This window comes from Hemicordylus capensis, chromosome 4, assembly GCF_027244095.1.
Source record: "Hemicordylus capensis ecotype Gifberg chromosome 4, rHemCap1.1.pri, whole genome shotgun sequence".
Lineage (NCBI taxonomy): Eukaryota > Metazoa > Chordata > Lepidosauria > Squamata > Cordylidae > Hemicordylus > Hemicordylus capensis.
This window is the reverse complement of record NC_069660.1, coordinates 184746439-184762420: the sequence shown is the minus strand read 5'-3', so window position 1 is coordinate 184762420 and position 15982 is coordinate 184746439. Positions and strand designations below refer to the sequence as shown.

The 15982-nt window shown below is 42.1% G+C and overlaps 2 protein-coding genes across 7 annotated transcripts in view; both read left to right on the top strand.

Annotated features, from left to right (window-relative positions):
* CTNND2 (catenin delta 2) overlaps positions 1-15982 on the top strand; it is a 924887-nt gene that overhangs the window by 773924 nt on the left and 134981 nt on the right. For all 6 annotated transcript variants that reach the window (XM_053242882.1, XM_053242877.1, XM_053242879.1 and 3 more), the window contains one exon: positions 7570-7755. In XM_053242882.1, the coding sequence (XP_053098857.1) occupies positions 7570-7755 (186 nt within the window). The remainder of the gene's footprint in view (positions 1-7569; positions 7756-15982) is intronic.
* LOC128322129 (uncharacterized) lies at positions 12217-14571 on the top strand. Its single transcript, XM_053242887.1, has 2 exons — positions 12217-12494; positions 12708-14571. The coding sequence occupies exons 1-2, from the start codon at positions 12293-12295 to the stop codon at positions 13619-13621; spliced, it is 1116 nt and encodes a 371-aa protein (XP_053098862.1). The 5' UTR covers positions 12217-12292; the 3' UTR covers positions 13622-14571.

Here is a 15982-nt window from a genome sequence, read left to right as displayed (position 1 = left end):
TACATGTAAATGTTAAAGAGCGTTGGAGACAGTATGGAGCCTTTTGGAATTGCTATTGCTTGGAGCAGCAGTCTCCAAGCGACACCATATGGAATCTACCAGAGAGATAGGAACAGAACCAGTGTAAAACAGTACCTCCCAATCCCATCTCCCTCAGGCAACCCAGAAAGATACCATGGCTGATGGTATTGAAAGACACCAGAGATCCAAATGGATCAGTAGATTCACAGTCCCTCTGTCAATAGCCAATTGAATATCATCCATTCGGTAAACCAAGGCAGTCTCAACCCCATAGCCCGCTCAAAAGCCAATTTGAAATGGGTCTGGATACTCTGCCTCATCCAAAACTGTCTGGAATTGAGAGGCCACAACCCACTCAGTCACCTTGCCCAGTTATGAAAGATTTAAAACAGGTATGTAATTAGCTAATTCTGAGGAATCCAATGCAGGTTTCTTCAAGTAAGGTCTAATAATAGCCTCTTTAAGACAAGGTGGCATCCTACCCTCCATCAAGAAGCATTTCTAATATATACCAGACCCTCTCTGATAATGCATTTACCAGATGAAATAAGCCATTGGACAAGAGTCAAGAGAACAGGGTGTAGGATGTACAGTCCAAAGCAGCATGTCTGGATCCTCAAGAGTCACAAACTGAAAGTGATCGAATCTAATCCTATAATTGGAGGTCCTGGACACCTCCACAGTAGGGGTGTGCACAAAACCGGTTTGCGCAGTTTGGTTTGAGTCTGAACCAAACTGGGCATGTTCAGCTTTGTGCACCTCCAAACACCCTGGTTCAGATCGAGTTTGAGCCAGTTCAGGGGTTGTGACTCTGGGGAAAAAAAAGAACTCATCGCTACTGAGGGCGCTGCAGCAGCCTCTTGGTGTATGTGTGTCTCCAGAGGTTCCTCCTCTCCCTGCTGGCCTCCCCTGGTCTTGTAAAGGCCCGGTTCAGGCAGTTTTCTCTATGTAGCTGCAGTGGCCATTTTGGAGGCCATCACGCATGTGCAATAGACACCTGCACGACTCCGGTCATGCAGGTGTCCATTTTGCATGCATGGTGACCTTCAAAATGGCCACAGCAATTACACAGAGGCCTAAAATGGGCATTTATGAGACCGGGGGAGGCCAGCAGTGGAGGGGGAACCACCATAGACCCCCTCCCGCAGCCCCGGCAGCACCCCTGGAGGCAACAAATTCTTTTAAAAAAAATATTTCTTTTACAGTCAGAATCCCCCGAACCAGCTAGGGGGTGGTTTTGACTGTAAAACATTCAGTTCAAAGTTCGGTTTGAGGCTGACTTGATACTGAGCCTTCAGATCAGGCCTGTTCGATGTTGAGCTGGTTTGAATTTGAACCAGCTCACACTTCCCTATTCCACAGCAGATTCTGCAGTAACCGTGGAATCTAGTTCGGCCTGGATACAAGATTTGTATCAGTGAAAGGGTAATTGAACACACCCACCCTCTGCAGGAAAGCGGCATTTAAAGGCCTTTAAATGCCCTGCAATGCCAGCACTTCTGCAGTTATGGCACCGCCACTGCCCCCTAAGAATCCCCATACCCTGAAAGCACCACACATACAAGCACAAATTATCTGGTGGTTTTGGCGGCTGAGGGGTGGGGGGATTCCACTCTCATTACAGGAGGGGAGAAGAAAATCCACATTTGCTAAAATAGGATATCCAGATGGAGAAGAGCAAAGGATGCTTTTGGGAAGGGGTCTTTTCCCACCATAATGGGCAAAGCAGTCCGGATTCCAGACCTATCACAAATCCGCTGTTTGGCAGCTTGCTGGCCTCATGAGAAGGCCAGTCTACTACAGATATGGTTGTGCTGTGCCCATTAAAGGATGATCCCCATCCACAGACTGCGAGCTCATGAGTTGAGCCACCCACTTACCCACCAGTGAACCCAAGGGGTCCTGCTTTAACGGAGCCTCCAACTCTCTATGGTAAAAAATAGAAAAGATTCTCCACCATCATCCCTCTGAAGCCTTGTACACACCCCAGAGGAGATTATGACACTTCATGTGCCATAGCCCACCACGTGCACAGCCATGGAGTGATCCAACATTCACACAAATTCAAAACTCCCAGGTCTGCTCCGTTTGTGCACTGTATACAGATAGGCAGGTATGGGGAATTGTGGGAGAGGGCACTTTCCTCTTCTCTCCCAACCCTAGGACAGTGTGGGCAACTTCAAGGGCCACAGGCGAAGGTGCACAGGTGCGGACAGTCAGGCGGGGCTTGTTTCCACAGCAGCTTGGCTGCTGTCCCCAGAATCAGGAAAACAGTCTCTGGGTTACCCCTGCCCACTGCTTTCCAGCCTACAGCAGCACAGCACAGCTCTACTTAGAGCACCCATGATCTGATACTCTCTTGATCGGGCTGTCGGGGCACGGTTTCTCAGCAGCTTGTCTGCAGTCCCCAAGACAAGGAAAGTGGTCTCTGGAGTACCATTTGCCATGGTTGCCATCTATAAAACTTCCTTGCACAATTTAGAACACCCATGGCCTGACACTCTCATGAGGGAGGTGTTAGTGGGAGAAGGGGATGTTTTGCTGTCTGTATTCAATTCGGATTTGTCTGGACAATTCTCTTCTCTTCCCCTCTGATGGTCCTTCTGATGAGTTGCCTGTCGGTGTCCCCATGCCCTTTCCCTCTCATGCCTGGCCAGTGAGCTCCGGGTCGGGTGGCTGTATCCTTGAAGAAGGATTTCAGTTTATCCAAGACTGACCATAGTGACTGGCCTTGATAATGAGTAAGCCAAGGGGGTCGCGAACCCCCCAAAGGAGAAGAGGCTGGGGGCCCCTTCCCCAATCTTTCAGTGGAAAGTATAACTCCATAGTTATAATTTGTATATATGTGGTTATAATATAATAAATATATTGTTATAATAAAGTATAATTTGCCTGGGTGGTGCAGCTGGGCTGTGGCGCAGACCCTTAAATCCATTCAAAATTCCCAGGTCCGGCCCAGCGTGTCAGCCTATGCAGATCTCCCAGCGCAGGGATCAGCAGGAGAGGGGATCCCCAGTTTCCAACTGACCCAGGACTGCGGTGTCATCCCTGGGGGCACAGGCAGAGGTGCACATCTCCACATGTGTGCTTGGGCTGGCAGGTGGTCTTAACAGAACTGTTCTGGAATGGTGGCAGAATGCCCCAAGACTCCTTTTAGACTTGTGTGGAGAATTAGTGAGACTATAGTGAACAGCCTATTACAGTATCAACGTGTGCAAAGTTTCATCTGGAAATTGTGCCTTTTCAGTGGTTGCACCCTGTTTAAGGAACAGCCTCCCCAGTGAGGTTTGCCTGGCTTCATCACTTTCTTTTTTTAGATGCCAAGTGACGACGTTTTTGTTCACTCAGGCCTTTTAAATTTTGATCTGATTTTAATCAATTGGCAGTTCTTTCTCCTCCCCTCTGAAGGTTCTTCTCATGAGTTATTAGAGTTGTTAGTTGTGGCACTCGCTTGAGCCATGGTTTTTCGGGCTGGGTATGTTACCATCTTCATCACAAAGGAAGTTTCCTTTCAGATGGTGGAGCAGTGCTAATCCAGCTGCCCAGCCCTATTCATGAGTAAGCCGGGGGGGGGGGGCACAAACTCCCCAAAAGGGGAAGGGGCTGGCCAACCTTCCCCAAACATTCTGTTTAAAAGGTAGAACTTGGCTGCTCCTGAATCCCTGCTTGTGGCAGCCCCTCAAACTTCGAAAGGAGTGCCCCTCAAAATATATATATTTGTCCCTTGGCTGGAGAGGGGATGCCCTGCGCATGTTGACTATCCCTGCCATGAGGGGGCCATGTGCCAGTGCATACCCATTTGTGTGGACGGTGTAGGTACAGGGGTTGGGCATGGACCTTTAAAGCCATTTGAAGTTCCTGGGCTGGGTCCAGGGTGGTGCCGTATTCAGATCTCCTGGCACAGAGATTCCTGGGAGAGGAGATCCCTGGTTTCAAGCTGGCCTGGGACATTGGACTCACCCTTCGGGGCCACAGGCAGGGCACCAAGACCGGGTCAGCACTCACCCAAGGTCCCATCCCTGTGGCTTTCCTGTATAGAGCATCCTCCCTCACTCCCCGTAGTCTGCCACTTTTGTGAAAGAGCATTCCATGGGGTAATGGGCTAGGTCTCCAGTGTGATGATGTACGAGATGGGTAATCACAGAAGGCCCTTCTCATGAACAAGACTTAGGGAGCAAATATCCCCCAAAGGGGAAGGGAACCCTAACCCCTTCCCCAGCCTATCTGTGAAAAAGAACTTTGCTGCTCTACCTTTTATACCCTACCCCACCCCCTGTACAATGTCCCCCTCTTGGTGCTATGATGGGGTACCCTGCTTATGTTGCCACTTGGAGTGTTTGTGCTTGTGAACATACATGGCTGTTGCTCTCTTCTTCTCAGGGAGCAGAACACTTGGTGCCCATCCTGTCATCCCATGCCACCGCCCTGCTGCTTCCCAGTGTGGGGGTGGGGGAGGGATAGAGTTGGAATCAGGGCTGTCACAGGCCAACAAGTCCAGGATGGGGTGGGGTGGCATCCTGTCATCTGGCAACTCCATAGCTGTATAGCTGACAGGAGGGGTGGGGTATGGTTTTCCAAGAGGCTGCTAGCGAGAATTGCCGAAAGCATGGAGCAGACACATCCTCGGGTGGGTCTGCACTGCCGCTTCTATTATCACAGTTTGAAAATTGGCAGGGAAACTGCGGTTATAGCTGCATCAGCTGTCGGATGTAACACTTCGGCGGCCAAACATTTGGTGTTGGTGGCAAACCTTAGAGCTAACTGAAGGTTCAAATTGGAGTTTGGCAAGGCAAACTGAAAGCTGCTTTTGGCCCCTTAACCATGGTTTTGTGTGTTCGGGCAAAAGAGATTTACAACCTCGGCCACAATTAACTGTGGTTATCTGTTTCATCTGAATGCAGCCATAATGAAGGAAGAGGTCATGGTTCTATAAAAGCAGCAACACTAACACTGCTAAGCATTTGAGGCCTATGTGATAGAACAGGCCCAATCTACCTCAGAGACCTGAGTTAAATCATTCAAATATAATAATGGTTTCCCTTTATTTTTGAACAATTTATCTTCCCTGGGTACAAGGTGGAGGGCCAGATTTTACCAGCCCTGATAGAAATTATTCTCAGCTAGGACTAAAGGCAAAAAGAGCAGGAGTCAGGCACTGTTCACTCCCCCTTTTCTGCTTCCTCCCCGCTTTTTAAAGGAAGAGAAAAATCAAATAAAAATAATTTCCCCTGGCAATATACTGGCAAGCCATATAAGAGGTTGATTTTGGGCAGAGGGGATATTTGTTTTGGTTTTTGAGTTATGAAACTAGCTCTCATACTAACCTTGTGGTCTTCACTACTCTCATCTCCACTCCTATTACACTGTTCATCCCGCGCTTCACATAGTTCCCCTTTTTTTAAAAAAGAGGGCAGAAAATAAATATATAACAAATATTTTATCATTTATTTGTGATTGTTTGAAATGGTCCTGAGACACAACATAAATTTCTTGTTGAACAGCTTTTTTCTTCTCACTGCATGTATCTAAGCTTTTCCCATCCCTTCTTTTTGGAAGGTACATGCATAATCCCCCACCCGCCTCCCATGTGCTTTTTGTTGTGCTCTTGCACAGTGGTACTATACATCACTTGTACTGTCTAGATTTTTCAAAATCACAGTTGTTTTTGGTCAGATTACTGCAGGAAACTGCACTTTCTAAACTGCAGTTTCTCTGAATGACCAAGCTTCAAAGAAGGGCAGCAGCAATAATGTCACAGCAGAGCCAAGATGGCTGCTGCCTGTTTTGGGGGCATGGACAAATAAGAATTTCAAGCCTTAATGTCTGCTGTCTATGAGGAGATGGGGTGGAGGGGACACATACAGGTGATTGTAATCACTTTTTGTTGAGAAATGAACAATAATATTTTTTTAAAAGAGACTTCCCCATTGGGAATGGATCTTTAGTGAGTTTTACCTCACAAGGTCAGAGAGATCCCACATTCAAATAAAGCATGAGTCATGATTCATTAATTTAATTCTTTCCAGTGGAGCAGGTATGCATGAGCACAAAGGCATCTACCTGCCGGCTATAATCCTGAGGGCAAAATAGCATGCCAATTTGTAATTGGCAGAATCTAGTGTTTGCTTGTGTGAATTCTGTTTACCACATATTATCACTTGTTCTGTCCTCTTTCTGTTGGACATTCTGTTGGATATAAATAAATATTTATATATTTATATCAATGTAAACCGCTTTGGGAACTTTTGTTGAAAAGTGGTATATAAATATTTGTCAATCAGTCAATCAATCATCTTTATTACAGTCCAAGACCAGCATAAGAAAGTGTGAGGCAGTAATTCTGAGTACATACATTAGGATAGGACAGATTTTGAAGCAATAAAACCATATTACATTGAAATTACTAATTAAAATTACTACATTAACATTGCTATAAACTATAATTACTATAAAATTACTAATAATTACTAGTAGTTATAAACTATAATCACTATAAATGCTACTCTGTTGTCAGAAGGACTGTAAATCTACTACCACAGCTCAGCTTAAATACAGTAAAACATATTACAGTAGGGAGAGAACAGGCAAAAGTATGTGTACAAGATCACTACATTTATATTCAAAGTTATATGCATCTGTTTATGAGAGGATAAAACGTAAGATATTTAAACTTTAGGAAGGGGTGACTAAAATATGTAGGACAGGATAATTGGCTGAGAGTGAAGCAGGCAAGTAAAATAGGCAGTGGCTAAAATCAGTACAAGACTAATACATGGTTATGAACTGGCAGTCAGGACCCAGCGGACTTTGTATGCTGCTGCACAGAACTTGGCAGAGTTATACGTGGAGGCCCAATCTTCATCCGAAAGTAGCATCCTGGTTTAAGCTTGACTAGGGCAGCCAGGTACTTGAAGAGCAGGGAAGTATAAGCTTGTCATGACTGTCCTTATAAAAGGGGCAAGAAAGGAGTACATGCTCTGTGGTTTCTGCCTCCCCAGTGTCACAGGGGCAAAGTCTTTCCATGATTGGTAGCTTTCTGTATTTGCCTTCCAGCACTGCAGAAGGAAGGGCATGACAGCAGGCAAGGGAGAATGCCCTTCTGTGGCTTGGGATTTCCTGCTGCGTCAGTTATGCAGCGGGGGGAAATATTTGTCATATCTGTATATTTTGAAATCAGATAAATGATAGCAGTTCCGCTTAAAATATCAACTGACTCAATTTTCTCAATAAAAGAGGAAATGTTTCTCCATATATGCTTAATTGAGCTAGTTTATTTTTCACATGTCAGAAGCAGGCTATTGTTCAAGTTTTCTCTCATGAGGACTGTATCAGCTCCATGATGGACATTTGAAGTGGCCATTATAAGAACCAGGCTGATGGGATCTTTTGTTTGTTTTCCGTACCAACTATGGCTACTCCAGGGAGCATTTTGAACTAGAAATAATGCTCCAAAACAAGTATTATCAATTCTTTTCTGATGAATATATGAACTCTAGAAGACCTTTTTCTTTAACCTTTTTGTATATTTGATTTTGCCTTCTCTTTTAGACCGTTGAAAACTGTGTGTGCATTTTAAGGAACCTCTCATACCGACTCGCTGCAGAAACATCTCAGGGACAGCAAATGGGAACTGATGAACTTGATGGTTTACTTTGTGGTGATGCCAATGGAAAAGATGCAGAAAGTTCAGGATGCTGGGGCAAGAAGAAGAAGAAAAAGAAATCTCAAGATCAGGTACTGAAGCTTATTTACAATGTCAAATTAATATAGACAAGAAAAGTATGGAAAACGGGGTGTGATCAAATCTAATAATAATCAAGTAAGGCAATTTTTGAAATATTGATACTACTATATTTTCTTTCCATTTAGGGAATACTTAATTTAAAATCAGATTATTAAAACATTTGTTAGGATTGGACACCATCATCTAGAAAGACTTACAGGAATAATGAAGATCACAACTGGGCATTTAACTGCAGATAATTCACGTAGATGGTGTGCAGTCTGCTTTCAACAGCCAAATAAACCATTTTTGAAAGTGCAACTTGCAGTGCTATGAGATTTCCTTAGGAAGTACCCATAATTCCAGTTGAATAGTTGTACTTATTCTGATCAAAGCTTGCTTAAATATCCTCAGAAATAAGGGCACCAGTGTTGAATTACAGTTCTATTCTTTGTTACTGTCTAATACAAGTTTCTAGGATCTCTTGTTACCAAAAGGATTAACACTCCCATAACTCATTATGAAATTGTTTTGCAGATTAACTGTTTCTAATTCTATTAAAATGCTTTAACCTGATTAAAATTAGCAAAATCATCTGTATATAATTAATTTCTTCTTGTTTGTTTCCTCACTTTCCTTCCCAGGACTTTAAAATGTATTTGTTATATAGCAAGAGGAACAGAATAGGTTGTAAGCCTGTAGGAGAGATCAGCCATACTCTGCTGGCTATCATAGCTCTCACTCCTTTCCTTTCCTCTTTGGCTCAAGGGCTACTCCTTTCATTTACTACCACAAGTTGTTACTGCTGCCATTGCTCTTCTCAAGATATGAATGCAATATCTACATAAATAATCTGTGACAGCCCACAGTAAATAGAGGAAAATAGCACTGTAGCTTCCACCTGTTGTTGCTGCCACTCCATCCTCTTTGAGAAGTCATGCTTTTTGTGGTCTCAAAAGTGACAGAAGCATCTATGGGTTCATATAGGGTTGCAGAGTATCTGTGCACTAGGATCTGTTTGTTCCCTTTGGCACCCACCACAGCTCCCTCACTGCAGAGGCCTGCCCACCCTCCAGCCCATTGCTTCCAACATGTTATTTCCTCAGCTCTGGTGCCCATGTGTCATTCAGCCCCTTGCTCCTGCTCCAGCTGCCTCCCACTTCCCCTCCCTCCTACTTTTTCTGATCTCCAAACTCCCCAAACGCTTGCTCTCTCCCCCTTTATTTTCTATCTTTCTCTCGCTCACTGACTCTCCCTTCTGTCTCTCCTCCCCTCTCTCACCATCTTTCTTCCCCCCTTCATTATTTTTACTCTCTCTCTCTCTCTCATTTCCCCTCTTTTGTCTATCTCCTCTCCTCCCGTCTCTCTTCTCCTCCCTCGTTTCTTCTTTTCATTTTCACTCTTTTCCTTCCTCTTTCTTTCTCCTTCCCTCCCCCCCTCTTTTGACTATCTCTCTTTCCCTCCCTTGTGGGTTGTCTTGCCAGCCCTTGTGCACAGGGGCTGGCTGCTCTCCTTTGCCAGCAAGGAAGGGAAGGGTGTTTCTAGGAGCATTGTCATTGCAAAGATCCTGCTCTGAGTGCATAGGGCTTGTGTCAGTGTCAGTGTAGCATGTTAGACTGGACCCTCACATGTCTGAAGCATGGATTTCTTTCTGTTCCCTCTCGGGTATCCTCCCCTCTCTGATGCTGTGTGTTTGTGGGGAGATCTCTCAGATGCCCTTATTCTCCATATGTGTGAGAGAGACATACAGAAAGCGTTTGGCGTGGTGACAGTCTCGCGTTCAGCTGCTCTCCCTGTTTCCCCGCCTCCCTTGAGTGTGAGGGGAGGGCCATGATCACTTAATCCAGTGTAGATCTATAATTTAAAATACATGCAATCTAAGACAAGAGGGGAGGAGAGCTGGTCTTGTGGTAGCAAGCATGACTTGTCCCCATGGCTAAGCAGGGTCTGCCCTGGTTGCATATGAATGGGAGACTTGATGTGTGAGCACTGCAAGATATTCCCCTCAGGGGATGAAGCCGCTCTGGGAAGAGCAGAAGGTTTCAAGTTCCCTCCCTGGGTTCTCCAAGATAGGACTGAGAGAGATTCCTGCCTGCAACCTTGGAGAAGCCACTGCCAGTCTGTGAAGACAATACTGGGCTAGATAGACAAATGGTCTGACTCAGTATATGGCAGTTTCCTATGTTCCTAAAACAAACGATTGGAAATGATACAAATGGAACAAATATATAGCATAAAAGGAATGATGACATCCATGGTGTGGAGACTGATGTAATGTGTAAACAAGTGAGTCCACACATCGACGACAGTGACCCGGTGAACTCTGTTTCAATGTAGGTCTTTCTCAAGTGTAAATTGGTATTCACAAAGTAACACTAATTCACATGCTCCAAAGTCCAATCTTAATCTTTATAGCCGTCTCTATTACTTCTGGAATATTCACTCAAAGAACCAAATTCTTATCAGGTACAAAGCTCATAAACTAGTTTATATGGTTATGTCAAATTAAAAGATGATATTGGAAATGAATTGCATGTTAAAAATTCTATTTTCAACATATACATTAGTTCTGTATTTACCTGAATCCAATACTAGATTTTTTCCAATTTTAAAATATTAAAAATCAGGAGGTCATAGTAAATTCAGATTTCTGTTCCTTTCAAGTAAATGCAGCTATAAGCCTGTATTCAAATCTTTATTGTTACGGTCATTCGACCAGCAAAACACAAAGTATACAAAAGCTTTACATAAAAGCGAGCTTTATATAAAAGCAAACTTGGTCAAATAAAATAATAAACTGTTGAAACATAAAACAGAACCATAACACCCAAGTTCATCCATTACATAAAACAGAGGGCTCCATGCATTGTAATAATAGGCTTGTATTTAACCTCTACTTTTAAAGAGGATCATCATAAATGTATAAACCTTAATAAACCTTATGCCACAATAGATCTGTGTATCTCTAAAGTGCCACAAGACTCTTTTGTTGTGTATCTTTGAAATTCCCTTTTAATCTTCTTTCTTTATCTAAAGAGAGAATAATTCCGAGCCTTTTGTTTTCAATACTTTAATGCCTCTGTAATGTAGTTCTGATTATACCCTGCTAGAAATGTTTCCAGTTCTATAAGCATTCTCTATCAGAACTTGGCAGGGTGAAGGCCTCCATAGTGCTGTTCTTGTCTGTCAAACTGAAGGGTTTAATATCCTTTTCTTAGAATAAGGTGTGCATGGAACTGTGTATGTAATTTCAAATTTATGCTCACTGGGCTGTTACTCAGCATGAAGATAAATTACACAATCTTCAGACCTTAGATTAGTGTCGTGATAGAAACCCCCAAATCCCTTTAGACTGATATTTAATATTTCTAATAATGTGACAGGTTTTCTCAGGCTTTCTTAACCATGCTAATATTTTTCAACTTCATATTCACTCCTATAGTCAAAGCCTCATGTCTGATTACATGAGGCTACATTACAAGGCAATGTAGGATCAAAGAGTGCTGTGTGCAGGAACTGTGACATTGACTTCTGTAATTCCCTTGATTCCTGTTGACTGCAGCAGGTGTGTCTTTCATGTGTTATTGGTTTAATCAGAATATTTCCCAAAACTATTGGCAAAGATGTTGCAGAATGCCATAGTTAGATTTCCTTCGAAGCCCTTTTCCCATTGTGACATAAAGACATCTGTATGTTTTTCTTCCCAGGCTACTTCATAATAACTGGGGCTGTTGACATGACCACACATACATCTATGTGTGCAGCCAGGCGCTATGTGTGCAGCCAGGCGCACACAAGCCCAAAGCCTGGGTTAAGGACTAGTAGCAGGGTGGATAAAAATCAATGATTTTTTTAAAAAAAATAAAAAAAATCGGATTTTTTTTATTTAAATCGGATTTTTTTGATTTAAATCAGATTTTTTAAAATAAAATGCTTTTTGAGGAAAATATATTACCATCCAAAGGTTATTCCATCATGAAATAAAGATTAGTTTTTTAATTATGTAGAATAAGGCTGTATATGTTTAATTTTTTTGGTAAATAAATTCAATTAATCCATTCACAATGTCATGCTCTTCCAGAGGTTTTTGTAAGAATATTGGGCAGTTTCTCTGCCTACAAGATATTATCACAGATGCTTGGTTTACTTTTGCAGTTCTCAAAACTGAATTTGACTCAGCAGAGATCACATTCCTCTTCTTCACAGCAAAAATGTTATGACATGAACAGAGTTGAGAAAAAGACCTTAATCCTATTGTTCTACAAACCTATGAATACAGAATCAACCCCTTCAGTGCTAAGTTTCAAGAAGTTCAGTGAAATAGAATAGAAACAATATTTTTCTGATTGTTTGGAGTGGAATAGATCTGTACAAGAAGAAAGTGAAACTAAGTGTGAGGAGGGAGGGGCAAGCAGACAAGCAGTACAAAATGAAAGTGAAACTTTCTGAGCACAATACTGCATAGCCACAGACAGACAAGTCTTTGGATCTTTTTGTGTGTATGACCTGAGGTTTATCACATTCTTTCCTTGGAGGAAAAAACCTATAATGGCAGCAGGCCGTAAAAGAGACCCAGTTTGGCAATATTTTAATGAAGTTCCTTTACCTATCGGTAAGGCAGGCATGCGTGCAAAATGCAAACACTGCAACAAAGAAATGCAAGGCCTGGTGGCCCGAATGAGGCAACATCATGAGAAGTGCTGTGATGAAGATGACCAAAGAAACACATTTGAACAGGCAGGATCTTCAGGTTGGTAAACATTTTTATTGAATCATATAATATTTCTAAAGACTGCCTTGAACTGTCATGTTTGAGCAAAATTATATTTCTTATTATTACTGCATGTTACTGTCATTTGGTACAGTTATGAAGAAAAGCAAATATTCATTTTGGGGCAGTGCTGTGTACAATAAGCAGAAATTGTATAAACAATAAAATAACAGCATTGACTTTTTTGTTTAGGGGAATTCATGGATTCTGGAAACTATCCACCTTCAAGATCACCATCCTCCTGTTCTACAGTTTCAGAGTTATCCATCCAGGATAGTGCTTCATTAGCATCATCATCAGACACCCACAGCCACATATCACTATCACCTAAAAGAAAGAAAAAATCCTTCCCTCCTGGAACCACCATAGATAAGTTTGTGATAAAAACTAGCAGATTAGAAGAAGAGTTAATTGATGAAAAAATTGCCCAGTTTGTTTATGCAACGAACTCTTCTTTCCGTCTGACTGAGAACCCACATTTCATTAATATGGTTCAGTCACTGAGACCAGGATACAGTCCACCCAGCAGAGCAGATGTTGCAGGGAAACTGCTGGATAAAATGTATGACAGAGAAATGGAGCAATGTGCAACAGCTCTGGAGGGTAGAATTGTTAACCTAAGTATTGATGGGTGGAGTAATGTCCACAATGATCCTATTGTATGTGCTTGTATAACAACAGAAGAAGGGAAAGTCTTCCTTGCACAAACAATTGATACATCAGGAAATGCACACACAGCAGAATACTTACAAGAAGTGGCAGTAAAAGCTATAATAACATGTGAACAAAAATTCAAATGTCTAGTACGCAGTTTGGTCACAGACAATGCTGCAAATGTATCCAAGATGAGAAGAAATTTAGAAGAGCAGGAAGGGAATACAAAGCTAATAACATATGGTTGCAGTGCTCTTTTGCTGCACCTCTTAGCCAAAGACTTAAGTGTTCCAGAAATAAAGACTAATGTTGTTGAAATTGCTAAATACTTCCGTAACAATCACTTTGCTGCAGCAGCTCTGAAAAGGATGGGTGGAACCAAGCTAACGCTCCCACAAGATGTTAGATGGAACTCTGTGGTGGACTGTTTTGAGCAGTATATCAAGAACTAGCCTATTCTGATGACAGTTTGTGAACAAAATCGAGATAAAATAGATGGCACTGTCACGGCCAAAATCCTCAACATTGGGCTTAAGAGAAATGTTGAACATATGCTGAGCATCCTGAAAGCCATCTCTGAATCTTTAAACAAAATACAGAAAAATAGCTGTTTTATTGCTGATGCTGTTGAAATTTGGAAGGAACTGAGTGAACACTTAAAAAAAGAACTACACATGGACAGAATTAAATTACAAGCATTAAAAAAACGAATGGGACAAGTACTGTCTCCAGCTCATTTTTTGGCAAATATTGTCAATATCCAGTACCAGGGTCAAAACTTAAGTGCTGAGGAAGAGGAGTTAGCTATGACATGGGTATCCAGCAATCATCCATCTGTAATGCCAACTATAATAAACTTCAAAGCTAAGGGGGAACCATTCAAGAAATATATGTTTGCTGAAGATATTTTAAAGAAAGTCACACCAGTGAACTGGTGGAAGTCACTTAAGCACTTGGATTTAGAGACTGTTCAAGTAATGATTTCACTTTTAACAGCAGTAGCTTCTTCTGCAGGCATTGAAAGAATATTCTCTTCCTTTGGACTCATTCATTCTAAATTGAGAAATCGTTTGGGACCCGATAAAGCAGGAAAGCTTGTTTTTCTTTTCCAGATTATGAACAAAGAAGAAGATGAAGATGACGAGTGAGCTACAGAGGACAGTATTTAAGTTTTTCATGTGTAGGCTGGGCTGACGGTCTAAGTTTCTTAAAAAATATATATATTTTGTTTAGCCAAATTAGTTAACAAACATGGATGTTTGTTTAAGTAAATAACATATGCTGTAATGTTATTGTTTCAGTTGAATAAATCTATTTAAATTGTTATTATTAAGGTAATGATTATTTTTCTCCTTCCTAAGTACAACAGAAAAGTTGTCCAAATATGAATGATTAACCTATTAAACTGGGGATAAAAAAACTAATATGAAAAGTTGTTATTCTAAAAATCTTCATCTACTTGCATATTAAAGTTATACCAGCAAGAATTAGTCTTTATGTAGAAAACTATGATTTAAATCAAGCCTTACTGACTAGTGATTTAAGTCGTGATTTAAATCGTGAATTAAATCAGTTTGATTTAAATCAAATCCACCCTGACTAGTAGTAGCCCAGCGCACACACAAGCCCATAGCACTCACTTCCTTAACCTTCACTAACAGCAGAGCTAGGTGGTGCAGCCCCACCGGAATCAGACCCAGTCCTGGTGGTTCTCACACGCAACCTGACCCAGGCTGGGCGTCCCTAGCCTGGGTTAGGCTGTGCATGAGAACAGCCTCGCTGAGTGTGCATTTTAGACCTTTCCCTGCAATTCTATGTAACGTTCAGTGGTTCTATGGCAAACAGATTGATGGGGAAAAGCGTTCCCTCGAAGTACAAAGTTTAGAAACCACTGGTCTGTGCTGTGCTGTATAGTGAATAAGCTAAAGCCAGGATAGGCAACCTTGGCTCTCCGCCTGTTGTTGAACTGCATCTGGAGAGTCAAAGTTGACTACCTCTGAGCTAAAGGGGATATATACTGGATGCAGCCCACAAATTATGCACTTACGTAAGATATAAATATAGCTTATTTTACTTATACAGTGGTCCCTCTACTTACGAAATTAATCCGTTCCGAATGCACATTTGTAAGTCGAAAAATTCGTAAGTCGAAAAGCGGTTTCCCATAGGAATGCATTGGGAACGGATTAATGCGTTCCGGAGCCTAGAAAAAAGACCCAGACCCCCAGTAAGGCTTGCAAACTGCACAGGAACATTTCTTTTCAAGAATAAACAGGCAGTAAACAGGCAGGCAAGTCAAGGAAACCGCATATAAAATTTGTAAGTCGAGGAAACCCCATCTAAAAATTTGTAAGTCGAAAAAACCGCATCTAAAACCGGATCTAAAACTGCCGTTTGTAACTCGAAAAATACTTATGTTGAGTAGTTTGTAAGTCGAGGGACCACTGTACATATGTATCTCTTTTTAAAAAGAATTGTGTACAGCACCTAGTTATGGCAGGCAATATTATTATTAGCCTACTTTCCCTAAGGAAAGTAAGCTTATGAGTACCCAGCATTCTCTGTGTGTGTTGGCGTGCCTGGACCAATGCCTGGACCAATATGAACCAAATTGGGTACAGTTGTAGGGACACATAAGGACACCCCAACAGCATAGTTTGTGCTGCTGTCATCCACCCTCATTCAAGATGGTGGACACATAAATGTTTGAGGCTCAAGTGGGCTAACTTGTGAACTGCCTGACCAGTTTGAACCAAATTTGCAACAGCTGTAGGGACACATAAAGACACCACAATTGTGTCGTTTGTGATGAT